At 36.5% G+C, this 20,222-nt stretch overlaps 2 protein-coding genes across 4 annotated transcripts in view; one reads left to right on the forward strand and one right to left on the reverse strand.

Moving 5' to 3' along the window:
• Positions 1–20,222, forward strand: part of LOC142339191 (ruvB-like 2) — a 510,084-nt gene that overhangs the window by 31,700 nt on the left and 458,162 nt on the right. The window lies entirely within an intron of this gene.
• LOC142339188 (unconventional myosin-XVIIIa-like) overlaps positions 1–20,222 on the reverse strand; it is a 171,524-nt gene that overhangs the window by 11,882 nt on the left and 139,420 nt on the right. For 2 of the 3 annotated variants that reach the window (XM_075388990.1, XM_075388988.1), the window contains exons 23-27: positions 14,394–14,493; positions 11,058–11,069; positions 10,421–10,567; positions 5,507–5,671; positions 4,762–5,004 (exon numbers count right to left, since the gene is read on the reverse strand). In XM_075388990.1, the coding sequence (XP_075245105.1) occupies positions 4,762–5,004; positions 5,507–5,671; positions 10,421–10,567; positions 11,058–11,069; positions 14,394–14,493 (667 nt within the window). The remainder of the gene's footprint in view (positions 1–4,761; positions 5,005–5,506; positions 5,672–10,420; positions 10,568–11,057; positions 11,070–14,393; positions 14,494–20,222) is intronic. The other variant, XM_075388989.1, reaches the window with a different exon arrangement.

Below are 20,222 nucleotides of genomic sequence, written 5' to 3' on the forward strand. Positions count from 1 at the left end.
AGAGTGAGAAATGACGTCACGCGCGCAAAAGCAGTTAGTGAGAGGAAGAAGTCATTCAGAAAATTTGACTTTTTAGCTTTGAGGTGTGAACAAATGTAAAACGAAAAAAGAGCGTCAGACGACGAAACAAAAAAAAAACCAAGAGCACCGCAATATAGCTCCGCTCAGCTTACAGCTTCGCAGCTATGATAAAAGAAATTGCAAGTTTTATCAAAAATGTGTTAAACTAAAAAGATGAAAACTCTTCAATGGCCTACAAAAATTTTTCAGTAGCTTATTATCAAACCCTAAGGAGGATTTCTGGCCCCTGAGAAAATAAAAAAAAATTGCAAGTTTCGTCGAAAAAGAATACTAAAAATCGTGATGTAAAGATCTTGAAAAACATTCCATTACATCTAGAAATTATGCAGAAAAACATTATCAAACCCAACGCAAGAGGAGGTTCCTTGGCTCTTGAGGCTGGAGAAACCTAAAACGGCAAAAATTTTCAAAAAACTTAAAATGCAAGTTTTATCAAAAAAATTGCTGAAATTTGCTTGAAAAAATTAAAACAAAAAGAAAATGGAAAATTTATTATCAAACCCTTAAGGGAGTTTTCTGGACCCGGGGCCCGGAAAGACTTCAATAACAAAAAAATGTCAAACTGAAAAAAATTGCACGTTGTGTAAAAAAAATGCTAAAATTGGTGATGTTAAAGTCTTGAAAGCCATTCCATTACCACTAGAAATTATGCAGTAACCTACTATCAAACCCTAGAGGAGGCTCGTTGACACCTAGGGCTGCAAAATCTCAAAAAATGACAAAAATTTTCCAAAAAAAATTTGTGAAAATTAGTATAAATTTGCGTGCATTTGTTTGGATTACCAAAACTTATAGCTTTTAAAATGGTCAAAAAATTTTTACATCTTCCAAAAGGCCTTTATCAACTTAAACCAGCCTCAATATTAGACTGATCTATCGAAAAAATCGAAAAATGGCTAAAACACGAAAAATTGCAACAATTTGGGCACAATGACCTTAACCGTAAACTACGGCCTCCCTAGTAGCTTCAGCACAATAAACACTTGAAGGACTACTAAACGCGGCTAAGGGCCTCTAATGAAACTTAACGCCCGCTCGGCGCTACCTGTTTATTCCGTTTTGAAGGACAAAAACTCAAATGGGTCAGACGAAAAATCGGTTAAGCGAAAAATCGCATAAAAAACCAACAGGACTAATATAATTGCTACAATCTTCGTTTGAAAGCAAATAAAAACATCTTAAAAAACACTGTCTAAATACAATTCAAAGTCTTTTAATTCTGAAAAAAGTAGAGCACCTTAGAAATAAAAGTTTCGGCCAAAACACCCGACAAAAAGCTACCGAGAAAACTTCTAGCAGCGGTACTATCAAATTGCTCTTACTGTAAAAGGAAAGCACTCTAAAAATTAAATATTGATCGGAAAAAGTTCTCATTAGTTCGAAAACAAAAATTCAGTCACAGCCGTCATATGAGAAGCAAATTATTGGACTAAAGAATCAAAAGCATCAAAAAGCAACGAAGAAATTGGCTCGAACGAACTGTTGCCAAACAAGCTACGGGAACCGATTGGTAACTACATCAGCAGGAGTTTCAAGTGCTTTGATTAGAGCTATAATTATTATCCACACTCAGTAATCGACTTGAAAATCTTGACTATTGACTCAGCTATTCACTCAATTAATTTTGAACTATTTTACTTCATTGAACAATTTACTTGAACATAAACCGACTAACGTCGGAAAAATTGCTCTCGAATGACAGGCGGCGCAATTTGATTCATGGGCTGTAGCCTAGATAAATTTTTCTTCATGGGTGCAAAAACATCAGCCAGAGAAGATTCGAACCCCGATCTCCTGGGTCCAATTCCGTCTCCTCGACGGAAGTATTAACAAATCGGCTAGCAGTGCCTCGTCATCTACCCTCCAACAACCGCCTATTTGAACAACAAACTTTTTTTAGGAGTGAGGGCAACTGAAACCACTCAAAACTCAAGAAGTGTGTGGAAAAAGTTACTTGAGAAGCCAGCCATTATTCTAGAAGGAAAGCGCAAAACGGTCAAGCAAAAAATTAGCATAGAAAGACACGTTTACAATAATTCTTCTCATTCGAGAGCAATTAAAAACAACCGGAGAACATAGCAGGCAGATTGCCAGAAAGTAGCCGCAATAGCTTCGTAGATCTGCAGTCTCAAAAAACAGTAAAAAAGACAGACTAAAAAATTCGTCTTTTCATTGAAGGCTGATATATTACATTTTGATTAAGAATCTGTATGTTTTTGCTGCCTCAATCAGCTGCTCTCAAATAACCTTCATTTAGAGTGACACACACCTATTTGACCTTATCTATTTGAATTAAAGTAAATAAAAGTCAATTTCAAAAGTGAGGAAGTCATTTTTGAGAGTGAGGTAAGTCAAGTTAACCCAAATTTTAATCACGCGAATGAACAAAAAAACTCATTGAGAGCGAAAAATGACGTCACACACGCACTTCAGTTGAAATTGCATGAACGAATGAACAAAAAGCAGATTTGAAGTGGTTGTGACGTCATATGGTCGTAACAAAAATCGCGACGACGAAATAAAAAAACATAGCAGGACAAGTCCTGACGTACAATTCAAAGAATTTTCATTGACTAAAAAGAAAACTAGACCTAATAAGGACTACGAACGGATTGGAAAAACCTTTTAGAAAAAAAATCCGATCCAAAAAATTGAAAAAACAGTAAAAATCAAAGTGAAATTGCCGCATGTGAACAATAAAACACTAGCGAGAAAGCGAATTTTTGTTCAAACACTGTTTTCTCACTCTACTTTAAATTTAGAGCAAAAAAAATCACGCCGCAAAACCACTCGCTTTTTCGCTCCACTTCCTGTTTCGGCGTGACCAAAATCACTACTCCAATTTGACTTCAAAAATTATGAAAATGTGAGAACAGATCTTAAAAAAGACAGCGCCCCAATACAATTCAAATTCTTTGAATTGTAAAAACCAAGAGAAGTCCAATAATAGCCCCACCTATCGCTGTGCGGCTATTAAAAAGAGCAAATTAGTTCAAGCAAAAATCAAGAAATCAAGCAGGAAAAGGCAGTCTAGAAGTAAAATCGAAATAATGTTCTAGAATAAAACCATGAAAAGCAAAATAAATTTACGTTTGAGGTAATAAAACAAAAGTGGCAGCGCAATAATGTCCAACAGAAGATAAAAAGCTATTTAAAATGAAAACAAATTCATTGCACGTTCCATTAGAATTTTGGTGCTAAAATTCAGACAATTATTTTAAGCTGCTTTAAACTCTGAATGAGACCAACTTAACGCGCGAAAATCCAGCAGAGAAGAGAGAAAAAGTCACTCAAGAAGTGAAATCGAAATAAGTTACAAGAATAAAACGGTCAAACAAAAATTATGCATAGAGAGAAACGCTAACAATTGCGTCTAGCTTCTTTCGAGACCAATTAAAAAGCAGATTTGGAGATATCGTCATATGGTCGCAGAACTTTCATGACGAAATAGAAAACCAAGAAAAGGCCAATAATAGCTCGCTACTGCAGCTATTAATAAAATTTATCCTGCAGTCAAATCCAGCAGCTAAATGAAATTTTGCGCCCTGATATTGACACAGCGGTAGGTAAATAATCTCAAAGATGAACTGACCGAAGCAGCTTCAAAACTGTTTTCAAACACTCACTTCAAAAAGTACCAAATTGACCTCCTAGCCACATATTAGACTTTGTTAAATAAGTTTTCTGGACTGACTTTATAGAGATGACGTCACGCATTTGAAAATGGTTGAAAAAATATGAAAAAGCTGTTCTGAAATTCTGAAGCGCAACAAAAAAATACAGATTTGCGGTCAAAATAAAAGAACATGACCAACAGATTGCAAAAAAGATGTCGTAAGATATAGACATAGAGATAAAAAGCTGAGTTGACAATGCAATCTATACAAATTACTTAAAAACTTCAAAATTTCTTTTTATGTTTTTAAAAATTCCGATTCTATATTTCATCCCAGATACACTAAGCCTTTATGCGATTCCTTTTATAACCTTGGAGTCCTTTAAAATCTTGAAAGGCTGAGTGAAAGTTAGCTAAATCATTTATGATGAAAAACTAAACATATCTGACCAACCTCGGGTGAACTAGGGGTTGAGTGAGTAGGTGGGGGAGAGGCTTGGGGGCGTCCAACTCTCAAGAAGCGTCCCTTACACTATGAATTTATGTCTTCTCAATGAACTGATGTCAGTTTCTGTGAATCGCATACCCAGAGACCAGCAAGGCGTAAAGCTCTAAGAGAACTGCTTAGCGACTTACGGACTTCCGGTCTATGCCGGTTTATCGCGTTTTTGACGGCGAAAGGTCACATGGTCAGACAAAAAGTCGGTGGATAACGACCAGCAGGACTGCCATAATTGAGAGCAATCAATCACTCAATTCAGATAAAAATCTTCAAGTGAAACGAGAAACATCAAATTCAAAAAAGCACAAAATAGGTACCAAGATTTTGAACAAAATTGCTGTTTTGAGGTAAGCGGCATGAACAAAATTTTGCAAACAAATTTTTCTCACCAAAATTGGTTGAGGCTTCTACTTCTCGCATTATTTGATAGTGGAGCAGGTATCCACGCAAGAAAAAGTTCAAACAAATTGACGAAATCTTCTCTCAAATCTCTTCAACAAAGTATTGTTTATAATTAAAAAAAGTGGTTTAGAAAATGCAATACAGCTATGTGAATACTAACCAGGTCATGTTTCTTGGACTGGCTCTGCTCAAATCTGGACTCAAGTGCCATTAGGTCATCTTTGACATCTCTCAACTGACTGTTTAGCTTTTTGATCTGTTCGTCTTTCTGCTTTTGTGCTGATGTGAGTGCGTCGAGGTCTTCGTTGTGTTTCTCCGATTGTGCTTTTAGTCTGTTCACTTGATTGTCATTTTTCTGTTTCAGAGATTTCTCGACACCCAATGCTCGATCTAATTCAGCCACCTAACACAAACAGGGACACCACATTGACAATCCGGAGGACAAGTGTGTTCAACAGAAACGTACTGTAATGCCTGCTTGCTTTAAAATGATCTAGGAAACGTCCAGATACTTTTTCTAATCAATAATTTTTCTCGAAAAACTTAGGCAAATCGAAGACTTTATTGTACCGCCTGCCATCAATTTAAATGCTCTCAAAAGTTGTGATCACGAGGAAAGTTACATTTCACTCATTTTATTATCAATAAACATTTTTGCATTAAAACAGGATCATGGTTAACTTTGAATAACAGGAACGCTGACTTATCCTCATTCTTAACGTTAAGTTACATAAGAAACAGGGGAGTATAATGCAAAGAAACATTGCAGTGTAAGTCGTATGATAATTTTAATGACAAAAAATTCAGCTTTAATCGACCAAAAAAAGGTATTCCTTCTCAATACACACAAAACTAAACTGCTCCCTACGATTCGAACTATTGCCTCTGTTGCAATCATGTCTTACCTTACTCTCTGCTTTGGTAAGGAGTGCCTTGTCTACAGTAGTGCTCTGCACTTGAGTGTACTTCGCCTGCAGTCCTGCCAGCTGCTCCTCTTTGTCTATCAGAGTTCGTCTCACATCTGCCAGCTCGTTTGTAAGAGAGCTGATTGCGTTACGGTCGATGGCAGCCTATGAACAGAAATAACGGACCTCAAATAATGCTAATAAACTCGGCTCACTCTCATTGCCAAACAGTTGCCAATGACCGCAGTAGTCAAAACATAGTCTGAGAATTGCCGAAAATAACGGGGAAATAAACTGCTGAGACCTCCTAGTTAGAAAGTCACAAAGACCTAAGTCAAAAACTGTTATTCTAACACACAGCCGTTAAATTCACCCCCTAAATAGGAGGACAATAAGCTTGATACAAATACCAAACATAACCGACTAACGTCGGGCGAATTGCTCTCATACGACCGGCGAGCGGTTGGCTTGGTCAGTAGCTAACCACGGGGGCACCGGGGGCTGATGGGGGCAGCACTGGGTGGGGGGGGGGGGGCAAAAGCGCGGTGGGGGGGGAGCCAATAGTGGGGGTGGGGGGGGGGGTCAACAAAGGGGGGGTGTCAACCTCTAAGAACCGCCCCTCACACCATAAGTATAAGTATAAGTATAAGTCTCCAAGACAGTTTGAGCTGAAACAGACCTGAAAGGCTCTAAGAGCACATAATGCCCGCTGGGCGCTACCTGTTTATCCCGTTTTTGAGGACGAAAAGTCAAAAGCGTCAGACGAAAAATTGGTCAAGCGAAAAATCGCATAAAAAAAGACCGACAGGACTAATATAATTGCTACAAACTTCGTTTGAGAGCAATTAATTAGCAGTATACTCAAAGAAACTAGATAACTTAATGCACTAAGTCTTTAAGCATTAAATCTTACTGACAGGGCTATATTGGTATATTGCATTTCTTTCGATTTATGTTTTTGACATCGGTTCAATCCATTTCTTTTGGTTTCCTTTTCTTTATGATCATGACCCAATATGCATAAAATTACTGAATAAATTCAGTTGTATCAGTGAGTGAGGTAAGTCAGAAGTCAAAGTGAGGGTCGTCACTTTTATAAACATAGCCGGCAAATTGCCGGAAAATAGCCGCCGTTGATTCCCATAACTCTATTGGGATTGAAAGAAAAGAAAATATCAACAAATTGATTTTTGTATAAAAACATTTTAAGTGCGATTCATTTCGATGTCATTTCGTAAATGAACACACTCCTGTCTCTCAGTGAGAGGCTACAGGGTCTAGTATCAATACCAATAAGCATTATAGATAGTGACTAAAACTTATGAGAACAAAGTTCAAGTACCGGGCATCTAAAAATGGGCTTTATTGGTTTATCCCGTTTTTATTTCTGACTTTGATTTTTTATACTGATTCTCTTCATTTTGAATAGCTTTGCTGAGCAGCTGCTATTTAAAAGGACTTTGAGCAGAATGACAGAAGAGTGAAACTAGCCTAGAGAAGTCAAAAAGATTTCACGCAAAATGTCGAAAAAGCGGCAAAACGGGTAAAGCGAAAAAAAGTTGGACGAAGTAAAAAAAGGAGCGCTATAATAGCCGGCTGAGAAGATGAGGGCGGCCATTAAACAAATAAGAGACTGAGGATTGACTGAACTTTTCTAAGTGATTTTTATTTGGTCGGCAAATTCTGCATATTTGGTTAGTTAAATTCTAAAATTACACTTGATGCAGCTTTTAAACTGAACGCTATTAAGCATAATAATAAAGCCAGCTAGCAATCGCTTTAATAAATTTTGATAACCTAATGCACTATGACTTAATGACCGGGATTGATATGCTTATCCAGTTTCTCTTGATCTTTTGATTTTTGCTCTTTTGACTTTGACCGTATTCACAACATTGCGCAAGTTTTCTTTGCATGCGTTAAGGAATTTAAAAAATCCGTTCAGTTGAAGCAATGAGTGGGGTAAGTAACGAAGTCAAACGTGAAAATCGTGAATTATTTAAAATGAAAAACGTTATCAAAAGGTAAAGATAATTAAAAAAGGAGAGCGCAAAATAATAGCCGTGGAGAGGCTGACGGCGGCTATTAAAAACATTACTGGCAGATTGCCGGAAAATGGAAAATAGCCACTGTTGATTCCCATAGCTACGATTGGATTGAAAGAAGAGAAAAAACTAATGAAGAAAATGATTTTTTAGGAAGACAATTTTAAAGCGCGAACTATTTTGATTTCATTTTGTAGTTGAACATACTCCTGTTTCATAGTTTCTAGTATCAATACCAACAAGCATTAGAGATGATAAGTAAGACTCATAAGAAAAAAGTTCGAGTAACAGGCATCTATAACTGGGTATTATGGGTTTATACCATTTCTATTTCTGATTTCGTTTTTTGACACCGACTCTGTTCATGTTAAATTGCTTTCTGCGCGACTGCTGTCTAAAAGTACTTTGAGCAGTATGAGCGAAAAGTAAAACTAACCTAGAGAAGTCAAAAAAATTTCACGCAAAATGTTGAACAAGCTCTGAACTAAGGTAAAGCAAAAAAATTTGAGGTCGACAAAGTTAAAAAAAAATAGGAGCGCTATAATAGCGGTCTGAGAAGCTGCGGCAGCTATTAAACAAAAAATTGAATTATAGCCAGAAAATTGCCCGAAACGAACCGCCAATCACACCCATGACGCACATCGGAATTGCACCACGAAAACCGACTAACGTCGGATGAATTGCTCTCGCACAACAAGCGGGGGCAATTTAATTTAGATGAGCTCTAGATTAGAAATGTTTTATGAGTGAGAAAATCGACCACACAAGGGTTTCAAAAACTGACCTTAATTTTGTCAGTCCGCAAATTCAAAGACCAGCTAAAATGGCTTTGATGTCCTTCCACTCACAATAGCTTTTACCAAAGAACTTTTTTTACCAACGAGAATGAGAGCAATAAGGACACTCAAGAATGAAGAACTGAAATGAAGTGTGAAAAAGTCACTCAAGAAGTCAAAGAATGTTCTAAAACAAAGGCGCAAAAACAGCTAAGCTAAAATTGTGCATACAGAAACACTCACACCTTTTCAATAATTGCTTCAAACTTCGTTCGAAAGCAGTTAAAAAGTAGAAATTAACAGAATTCTCACAAAGTTTCAAAAGTGTTCTAATTTGATGTGCAGTTCCAGTTAGATTCTAATAATAAACTAAACTCAGCTTATAATTGCAGTCGTTGGTCCTTAATTTAGCATATAAAACAAATGAAAAAAAATTGAAACTCAATCCGGATTTTTTCAATGCAACTATTGTCATCAAAACCATTAAAACTAAAAAAGCATATCAAGCAAACGTTCAGAATATGGTTCATTAGACAGACCGAACTAAATTTGTAGAACAGAAATGAGAAAACTAAAAAGGAATAGCCGGATAAAAACTTATCGACAACCCAAAGAATTAAACAAACTTAAGATTTGACTATCATCCTCATTATAAGAACAGCCGTCGATATCAAAAACAAAAAATACATAAAGAAAAGAACAGCCATTGGCAGTCAATGAAAAACAAACAAATGAAAAAATAATTGGAACTCAATCCCAGTTTTCTATGAAACTAATGTCATCGAAACATTAAAACTGAAAAAGTGCATATTAAGCAAACTTTTAAATGTTTAGTATATTAAGCAAATGTTTAAATTTGGGTAAAATCAAATATCACAAAAACCTTTAAAAAATCATTAAAACAGGTAGTTAACAAATCAATTCTAAAGAAAAATAGATTTTGAAAATCCATTTAACGCCATCAATTTATAGAAAGCATATTAACACTTCAAAAAAAATCGAATGCTTTGCGTAACAAAAATGATAAAAGATGCAACAGTAAAAAATAACTGAATTTTATTTTCAAAACAAATGAAAACGAAAAAACGGTAAGCGGTAAGCTGAAATCAGTCAGTAGTATCAACCTAAATTAATTGAAAAGCATCTGAGAACTGTCAAAGAATAGACGAAGAGACTAGAAACCAAACAAGCACTCAAAACACTATTTATTGATAACAGATATCCTCAAAAGAAAAAAAACCATTATCTAATAAAAACTGAAACCATAAAATAGCTTCAATATATTTTAAACAGAAAGTCACAGCTATCATTACACTGTCACAGAGGGGATAAAAATGACACACCCTGTGATTTAAAATGAAAAATTAAACCAATCATGGCAAGTTTTTTATTTGACATTTAGTAGTAATTTGCCCTCGAAATAAGTTACAGGCTTAAGATCTCGGTAGATTGCCAGAAGACAATCGCCTGGATTCTCAACTCCGATTTTGGATATTTATTTTTAATTGATTTTTGTACAAAAACCATCAACTAACGTCGGCCGAATTGCTCTCAAACGACTGGCGAACGGGTGTCTTCGTCAGTAGCTAGCTACGGTTTAGGGAAGCTAGCTTTACCGCACGGGCGGCGGGGGTATTCGATTATGAGTGGAACAATGTGCAGGGGTTGGGGATGAAGTGAGGGGGGAATAAACTTTAAGAACCAACCTTCACACCATGAATTTATGTCTCCAAAAAACTTGGGGGTGGTCGATGGCGCTGGATTTTGGGTGTAACGATGTGCAGGGGTTGGGAGGCTGAAGTAAGGGGAATGAAGTAAGTGGGTGGGGTTAAACTACAAGAACTACCCTTCACACCATGAAGGATCTGAGAGAATTTAATGCCCTGAGAGCTTTACCCGTTTATACCTTTTTTGAGGACGAAAAGTTATAGGGGTCACACGAAATATCCGACAAGCGAAAAATCGCATACAAAAAACAGGACTGATATAATTGCTACAAACTTTGTTTGAGAGCAATTAATAACTTCATATGACGAAAACCATCAGTCCAATACTCAGTTGAAGCCAGCAGATCTAACTGCTGCTGCATTAACCTCAGCGATGATGTTTCTTAACTTCTTTTCCAGTCCCACCATGTCCTCTTCTGCCTCTTCCAATTGAGTCTCCAACTCGGACTTGTCAGCCGACATTTTGGACAGCTTGTCCTCCATCGTGTAGTACTGCGACTTCCATTGGTCAAGCTGAAACAGACCACTTTACGATCAGCCACTTCACACACACTTTTACAGATATATCTACAGCTACATTGATGAAACAGTAATGATATCTTCTGAAACTTCGGTTTTTTAATTTTTAAAACCGCCGCGAACAATTTTTTGCCTGCCATTTTGATGAAGAGTAGAAATCTATGACATGGCTTTCCGCAATCTCGAAGCTGTCAATGATTATTTATCATTATTGGGATCTCACACTAGAAAAATCATTGAAATGAAATCTGGACATGGTGTTCTCAAAAATAAAAGGCTTAACTGCTGTCGGTAACAGATGATTACAATGCTAGAAGCAACTTCTGTGGATGACTACGATTAGCTTGGAATCAAATATCAAAAGTAGTATCTTCTAAAATTCAACAAACGATCCTATAACGAGCAAATGATAATTTAATGGAGGGATACAACTGATATCAATTTTTAAAACGATATGAAAACAAATTTGAAGCTGTTATCTTACTGCAAGGTCATTCTAGAAACAAACAAGATATTTCCCCGTTATATAGTAATGATGTAAAAATAAAAGTAATAAGTTGAACAGTTGATTTTATCATTACTCAGTTATACTTCCGCATTTGGTCTAAATTTTCAAATTCAAATTACAAAAAATTATGTTACAATAAATAATAAATTCAAAATTATAATGTTTCAGTAATGAAGTTTGATAGGTTTTTCAAATTGAGCTTTTCAGTGGAGCTTCGAGAAATCAACTCGGGAAAAATCTGAAAATGATTTACCGAAACCTTCAGCATAACGGGAATACATTTCTGTCAATGCCACCAGCCAAAAATAATTCACTAAATCAACAATTTGCGGTTTGTAGATTACCGAAATAGCTGCGAAACAGACTTACGTGATGTAGAATATAGAAAGCAACCGATACAGAATTGAGTTGATACAGCTTCCAACCTTTTTAAAGACCAGAACGTTTTCAAACTAAAAATTAATATCGCTATTTTGTTCGTCATGCTTTATTATTACAACTGATCATTATATAAAGTTAAAAGTCATTTAGAGAGCTAGATAACTCAGTTGTAACTCTCCGTAAATTAGTTAAAGAAATGAGGGCACGCACATAAAAGTATCAAAACAGCAATGAAATAGCAGCATGAAAAGATCAACAAAAATGCTCTTTTGAAATTTTTGGCAAGAGAAAATGCATAACGAAAAAGAGCATCAGACGACAAAACGAAAACAAAATCCAAGAACAACGCAATATATAGTCTGTCCCATAAAGTTGAAATAAGCGAACGTTCGAAAAAGGCCAAAAACGTACAATTGAGCATCAATATGCTCATTTGAATGTTAACGTTTTCTCGATTAAGTTTTCAGTCATCAATTTTTTCTACATGTTTTAACTTTGAAGTTTGACCTTTGAACTCTAATTTGTGGCCTTTGAAACGTTCGCTTATTTCAACTTTATGGGACACACTATAGCTACGCTCAGCTTACAACTAAAAAATGGCACATACAACCGACAACACTCCGGCGAATACTGGTGACTTTGTCAACGGATGACTTCGTCAGTAGCTAGATGCGGTTATGGGAAGGTAGCTCTAGATTAATTAATTGAGTGGGTTTAAGGTTGGAATGAGTTTGAGTGGGGGTGGGGTTAAGAGGGAGGGAAAACCACCTTTCACATCATGAATCTATGTCTCTTAAAGTGCTTCCAGGCATCGCATAATTAGACTCGTGTGCCGAACGACTCAAGAGCAATTAATGTCCTCTGGATAAAGTGACTCCGCCAGTTTTTCCCTTCTTTGCGGCCGAAAAGGCAAAACAGTCAGAAGAAAATTTGGTCAAGCGAAAAACGGCATTAAAAAACATAGCTGGCAGATTGCCAGAAAATGGCCGCAATAGATTCGTAAATCGGCAGTCTATAAAAACAGTAAAAAAAGACAGACCGAAAAAATTCGTCTTTTCATTGAAGGCTGATCTGTTATATTTTGATTAAAAATTTGTATAAGTTATTGCTGCCTCTATTAGCTGATCTCAAATAACTTTCAACTTCATTTAGAGTGACACACACCCATTTGACCTTATCTCTTTGAATTAAAGTAAATAAAAGTCAATTTCAAATTGAGGAAGTCATTTTTAAGAGTGAGGTAAGTCAAGTATGACCAAAAATTTAATCACGCGCATGAAAAAAAACTCGCTCCACTAAGAGCGAAAAATGACGTCATACATGCAATTCAATTGAAATTGCATGAACGAATGAACGAATTGCATGAAAGAAATTGCATGTTTTGCGGCCGAAAAGGCAAAACAGTCAGAAGAAAATTTGGTCAAGCGAAAAACGGCATTAAAAAACATAGCTGGCAGATTGCCAGAAAATGGCCGCAATAGATTCGTAAATCGGCAGTCTATAAAAACAGTAAAAAAAGACAGACCGAAAAAATTCGTCTTTTCATTGAAGGCTGATCTGTTATATTTTGATTAAAAATTTGTATAAGTTATTGCTGCCTCTATTAGCTGATCTCAAATAACTTTCAACTTCATTTAGAGTGACACACACCCATTTGACCTTATCTCTTTGAATTAAAGTAAATAAAAGTCAATTTCAAATTGAAGTCATTTTTAAGAGTGAGGTAAGTCAAGTGTGACCAAAAATTTAATCACGCGCATGAACAAAAAACTCGCTCCACTAAGAGCTAAAAATGACGTCATACATGCAATTCAATTGAAATTGCATGAACAAATGAACGAATTGCATGAACGAAATTGCATGTTTTGCGGCCGAAAAGGCAAAACAGTCAGAAGAAAATTTGGTCAAGCGAAAAACGGCATTAAAAAACATAGCTGGCAGATTGCCAGAAAATGGCCGCAATAGATTCGTAAATCGGCAGTCTATAAAAACAGTAAAAAAAGACAGACCGAAAAAATTCGTCTTTTCATTGAAGGCTGATCTGTTATATTTTGATTAAAAATTTGTATAAGTTATTGCTGCCTCTATTAGCTGATCTCAAATAACTTTCAACTTCATTTAGAGTGACACACACCCATTTGACCTTATCTCTTTGAATTAAAGTAAATAAAAGTCAATTTCAAATTGAAGTCATTTTTAAGAGTGAGGTAAGTCAAGTGTGACCAAAAATTTAATCACGCGCATGAACAAAAAACTCGCTCCACTAAGAGCGAAAAATGACGTCATACATGCAATTCATTTGAAATTGCATGAACGAATGAACAAAAAGTGGCTGTGACGTCATATGGTCGTAACAAAAATCGCGACGACGAAATTAAAAAAAACCAAGAGAAGGCCAATACTAGCCCCAGCTATCGCTGTGCGGCTATTAAAAACAAAAGAACGTCAGACGACGAGCAAATATAACATAACGAGCCCTGAATTACAAGTCAAAGAAATTTCAATAAAAACCTAGACCTACTAGGAAGGAACTTCGAAAAACATTTAGAAAGAGAGTGCCCCTCGTGAACAACAAACCACTACCGATAAAGCAAATTTGTTTAAACACCATTTTATCGCTCTACTTTAAATTCGTAGTTGATGTATGCATCATTGGATGTTCCGATATGCATTATATCATTCATATTTCCCCCCGCGCATCATTGCTCTTTTGGGTGAGTGTGGCCCCTTTCTTGCGTCTAAAACTGTACCGCAGTACCCCAATTTCAGCCAAGCTGTGGTCTCCATGGAGCTAAGGTTAAGTGAGAGATCAACCTAGCAGAGACTGCTTCACAGAGGCTGGGATTGAAACATCAATTAATGGCGTGCTAAGCAAACGCCTAATCTCTGGGCTATCACACCACCATACCTATATGCAAATTGTTTTCGTACCTCCTGTATAGTGTCCTGTAGTTCTCTCTGTAATGAGTCTCTGCTCGCTTTGGCACTCTCTGCTGAGTCCCTCGCCTCTTCCAACTGGTGCTTCAGACTCCTACACACAAAACACCATCTACTGCTTATAATCAGTCACAACATTTACATAATTCTCAAAGAATTTGTCACAAAGTCCAGAGAAGTTCTTCATTCTTGATACGACCTCTTTGGACTGCTAAAAAACTTCAGCATAAGAAACAACCATAAAACGCCGTATCGAAATCTCGTCTAACTGAGTAGATGGCATTTCGCTTTATTGAGGCATTATGTTAAAGAGCGGAATTGTACAAGCTTGTACAAGCTGTACCATTGAGGTCTTATGTATTTATAAGTATGCAACTGAATTGGCGCTTTATAAAACGACATCAGGATTTTCTTGAAAAAAAAAGAATGACAAACATGTCAGCAATGATACCTTGTACGATATAAATATAAAACGCAAAATCGAGCAATTAATGTAATATGTTAAGATTAAAAATGGTTATATTGAGTTTGTTCCCAGTGAAATGAAACTTGATAGCCTTGATAAGAAACATACTTAATCTTGGAAAATCTTACCAAGATCTTGCCATGTCACATGGCAAGATAATATCAAGATATGTACGAACTTGTATGATCTTTGCATGGCTATCAAGAAACAAGATCTTGGCAAGATTTCCAAGAAAGACTAACCATGACATGGCAAGAGATACCAAGTCGTAAAAATTAAAAAGCACCTTCAAACAAGATTTAGCACGAATTCATATGATTAAGCACGATTTATCAAGATTTATCAAGAATTATCAAGAATTATCAAGAATTATCAAGAATTGTCGGAAAATTCAGCTCCCGTTAGTTTATCAACCAACAATTGAGCCTACTTTTTCCAGTATAGTTAAATTTTTAAGTGGGTGCTAGCTCGGTATGTACATAGTACACACCTTATACAGGACCGCCATCGGGAAGGCCCCCACTAAAGTCCCATAAAAACATCTTTTTTATAACAAAAATGTTCGTCGGTAAATTTCAAAATTTCAAAAACGCCGGTAATACCGTTTAACAGTCATATATCAGCTTATTGTTCTCTAAGTATCTTAAAAAAATTAGAATCGAACACAAAATTTTTCAAAAATCGATTTTCTCTTGAAAATGCCAAATTTTTGAATTTCCACATTCTGAGAGAGTTCTTAAACAATTTAATACTGGTACCAATAGTACAAGCCAGGGAAGTATAAAAATACCGGAAAAAAGGGAAAATCTTACATCTACAACACCTCGAAAAATTGAAGACTTTTTACAGATTTTTTTTTGAGACCCAAAGAAAAGTTATCTGCTACAAGACCCAATATCCCAAAAATCTGGTTCTTTTTGGAAACAAAGACGTCTAATAGTTATAACTAACTGGTCCCGAACGTCAGAGGGCCGCAAAAAAGACAACTTAAAGAGAAATTCAAAAAAAAGAGGCTGGAATTTGGAAGAAAAAAACACCTAACTCTCCAAACTACGATATCACGAAAAAGAAACAATCCTCTTTTATAACAGAACGGCCGTCCTGGTATACTTTGTCAATGCAGGATAGACCAATTAATAGTCAAATATAAGCTTATTTTTCCCTAGAGGTCTAAAAAAAGTTGAATCTAGCTTGAAACTTTTCAAATACAGATTTTCTCTTGAAAATTCAATCTTTCTTGGAATTTTTACATTCCGATAGAATTTTTAAGCAATTTGCTATTTTTATTAATGGCACAGACCAGAAAGGTATAAAAATCACGGGAAAATGAAAAAAAACTCATCTAGAACACCTCGAAAAATTGAAGACTTCTTACAGATTTTTTTTTGAGACCCAAAAAAAAGTTATCTGCTACAAGACCCAAGTATACCAAAAATCTGGTTCTCCTTGGACAAAAAGACACTTACTAGTGATAGCTAACTGGTTCCGAACGTCAGAGGGCCAAAAAAGACAACTTAAATAGAAATTCACAAAAAAGAGGCTATAATTTGGAAGAAAAAGTAGACTTAACTCGCCAAACTACGATATCACAAAAAAAGGAACAATCCTCTTTTATAACAAAACGGCCCTCCTGGTATACATTGTGAACGCAGATTATACCAATTAATAATCAGATATAAGCTTATTTTTCTCTAGATATCTAAAAAAAGTAGAATCGAGCTTGAAACTTTTCAAAAAACAATTTTCTTTCGAAAATTCAAAACTTTTTTTGGAATTTATACATTCCAATAGAATTTTCAAACAATTTGCCATTTCATTAAAACTACAGACTAGGGAAGTACAAAAATCACGGAAAAAATGAAAAAATCTAACATCTACACAAACTCGAAAAATTGAAGACTTTTTACAGAATTTTTTTTTGAGACAAAGAAAAGTTATCTGCTACTGGACCCAAGAATACTGAAAATCTGGTTCTTTTTTCAAACGATCACGTCTAAGAGTGATACCTAACTGGTCCTGAACGTCAGAGGGCCGAAAAAAAACAACTTAAAGAGAAATTCACAAAGAAGCTAAAATTTGGGGTAGACATAACTCTCCAAACTCCAATCAATATAAAAGAAAGTTATACAATCAAAAGGTATACATCATCAATTATGTTCAATTACTTGACAGATATTTAAACAATATACGTCATTATTTTGTTTATAGACAACGCAAGGGTTCAACAACTGACTGAGTTTGACATAATTATGGTCAAGTTCTCCGGTTAAGTGCACAATGTATCCCAATGGACAAACTTCCTTCAAACTGTTTAAAACTTTTCTTACATCGTCATTAGTAACCTGCAGCGTAAAATCAAGGGGCTTGAAAGAAAATTCGAGCACAGAAAGAACAGCATTTGTTTCTGATAGATCGAAATGCATACTTGTAAGCAGTCCAAACTTCACCTGGTGCCCATCGGAGTATTTCACAAAATGATTGCAACAACCTGTTTGTCTCAGAGGACACGCATCATCATGGCAATGATAATTTGAATTTTCGAATACAAAATTTTTCGCTGTTTTAATCATGCACTTTTCCGATTGAAACAAAGGATGTCCGGGTTGAAGAGTCTGCACAGATTTGTGATTCTTTAGAGTTAATGTGGAAAAAGTCAAGTCATTTGTGACTATTTTGGCAATCCGCGCTCGAAAGAAATCCCGCAAAAACCGCTTTGAAACAGTTTCTGTCAGTTGCAGGGGTGAGACTGACTTAGAGCATTTCTTTATTAAATTGTGATGGGCCGATTCAAAGGCAAAAGACGAGAACACAGCGAGAGAGCCGAACTTTGCAACCTAAAAAACACAAGGCTACCAAATCTTTATTAGAGGCGGCAAAAAAGACCAGTATTATAATTAAGGTAGGTTCCGCAATTGGCACCCTACAATACAATTAGTCACGTCAAAAAGGCCTTTTTAGGGGACTTAACTTAGCGGTATCTTTCAACTACCAAGGGAAAAAAACAGCTTTTCAAGAAAACATTTGAGAACTAACATCGTCAGACAGGTGCGACAACGAGTGCATGTTGAACGTTTCCGAGCATTCACCATAGAAATGGGGTAAAGTTTTTCTGAATGTCTTTAGCATTTTTGCAGCTAACTGACGCTTCTCGCTATCGTTTGGTTCCTCAAGTAGTAAACGGATTGCCGTTGAAAGACAAAAAAAATGTGCTAACAAATTCGGATGTAGGTACCCAGCGAAGGTAACAAAGCCGTAAAAAAGAAACGATTTAAATTCTGACGCTTTCCACATTTTCAATCTGTGGAGGCTTCTCAGTTGTCTCGAGAATTCTTGTGAGGGTAGGCGGAGTTTTGTCAAACGATCACTGATGGTCGATATAGCACCGGCTGATATAACACTTTTACATATATTGTGCAGCAAGGTACGTACAACGCCCAGTAAAACCTGATGCATATAGTCGAAGGGAATGCAGTCTGGCAGTTTTACTACATCTTCAAGGCAAGATTTTCCTAAACAAATGGGTGTTCATAGGTTTTCAAAATAGTAAAGTGCGAAGAAAAAAATGAAACAACCTTTGATCCCCATGATTGGTCCACCAAGAATTTCAGTAAGTTTTAGGTTTCTTTGACGACTGGACACAGTCCTTTGATCAGCTACTGATGAAAATCGGTAAACCCACACTTTTTTGGTCTGAGCAGTTTCACCAAAAACAAGACATCGCGGACAGCCGAACTTTCCATTGAATTGAGTGTGATTCAAGATCCCAGCCTTAGCAATCATGTCCAGGACCAAGAAAGCAATTCGAACTTTTACCTATCAAAAAACAAAACATAGAAAAAGGGTCTCATGCAAAAAATACTGTAATTACTCGATAAGAACCTTGTAAGAACTAATATAAGAATTAATTTATAAGAATTATTTTGTAAGAACTTGATGAAGTAAAAAAAACTGAAAATTACCTTGACATCTCGATTTCCAATTGTCAAATCGAAGCCCCTCTCAAGATGTTTCATGTCCTCACAAAAAGGTTTAAAAAATGTTTGATAACAGGGTTTCTTAGATCCTCCGTATAACGCGCCAAGCATCATATTCTTGAATTTAACACGCCTCGAAGCAGGGAAGTTCGCAACCATGAGCCAGATTGGATACAACTCAAATTTACTCGATTTGAACGGCGAAACTCCATCGGCGTTGAGAATAAGATGAATTACCTTTCCAGCACAGTTTGGCAACCTGATATCATCACAGGGGTTCCAATTATCAACGCGTCGCAAAGTGTCAATATTTTGATTTAAAACATGTTCCAGTTGACTCTTAATATCAAAATAGAACGCTACACCTTCCGGAAAATCAATTTTTTTAATTTGGTCGGAGTACTGATTACCAATATTTTGTATTTGATGGAAAGAAGGCACATTATTGCAATGGGGTAACGCGTCTTGAAACAATTTGATAATGTCACGAAGAGCACGGTCAGAAAATCTGTGTGCTGAATTGAGCTCTAGAATGCGATTTGAGAAGGAGGCAGCAGAAATTTTGCTGTCTTTACAGAGTTCATCAGAACTTTCAGAGCAAGCAGGAGATGAGGAATCATCATCCGACAGATCAGGTACGATTGGCAAAAACTCTTCGAAATCCTGGCAACAAGGTGTGTGCACTGGAGTAGAAGCACAGAAAACTTGAACTTCTTCCTCATCCAACGAATGAGTGTTCAAAGGAGCTTCACAATTGTTCTCAAGAACCGTTATAGTTGGAAGACCTACAATTCTAGGTTCCGAATCTTCTTCACTTGATTCTGTTGTTCCTGAAGATTCAGCGCTGTCTGAAGAACTAGTAATTAAACCTGTTCTACGACGTCTGCAGAATTTAGAAGCTCGAGGTTTTCTAAATTTTGTGACAAATTTTCTTCGCTTTGAAAAGACAGCTACACTTGCATCAACAGCCACATCGGCAGGCTCAGAGGACAATTCGGAGGTGGGTACGACTGACGGAATGTGTGGGAGAAATCGCTGCCGTCCGGATCTCGTCCAGGAGTCATAAAGCCTCACGCCAGAACCGTGATACTCGACAAACGGGCACTGACACTCCACTCTGTTTTCGCCAAAAAATTCTCCGCCATAGAAGACTGTCACCTCTTGACCGGACCTGATACCTTTCTTTGCAGTAACTACAATCTCCATAAAATTGTGTTTTAAATCTGGAACATATGCGCAATTTGGCAGACATGAGGAATTGACAAACGAGATACCTCCAAGCATTAACTTGGAAGTTTTTTTTTCCCAAACAAGAGAAAAATCATTTACATTAGGTTCAATGTCACTCCTGGCAATAACGGAGAGATAACCAACCACTCCAGA

This window comes from Convolutriloba macropyga, chromosome 5, assembly GCF_964194025.1.
Source record: "Convolutriloba macropyga chromosome 5, txConMacr16.3, whole genome shotgun sequence".
Lineage (NCBI taxonomy): Eukaryota > Metazoa > Xenacoelomorpha > Acoela > Convolutidae > Convolutriloba > Convolutriloba macropyga.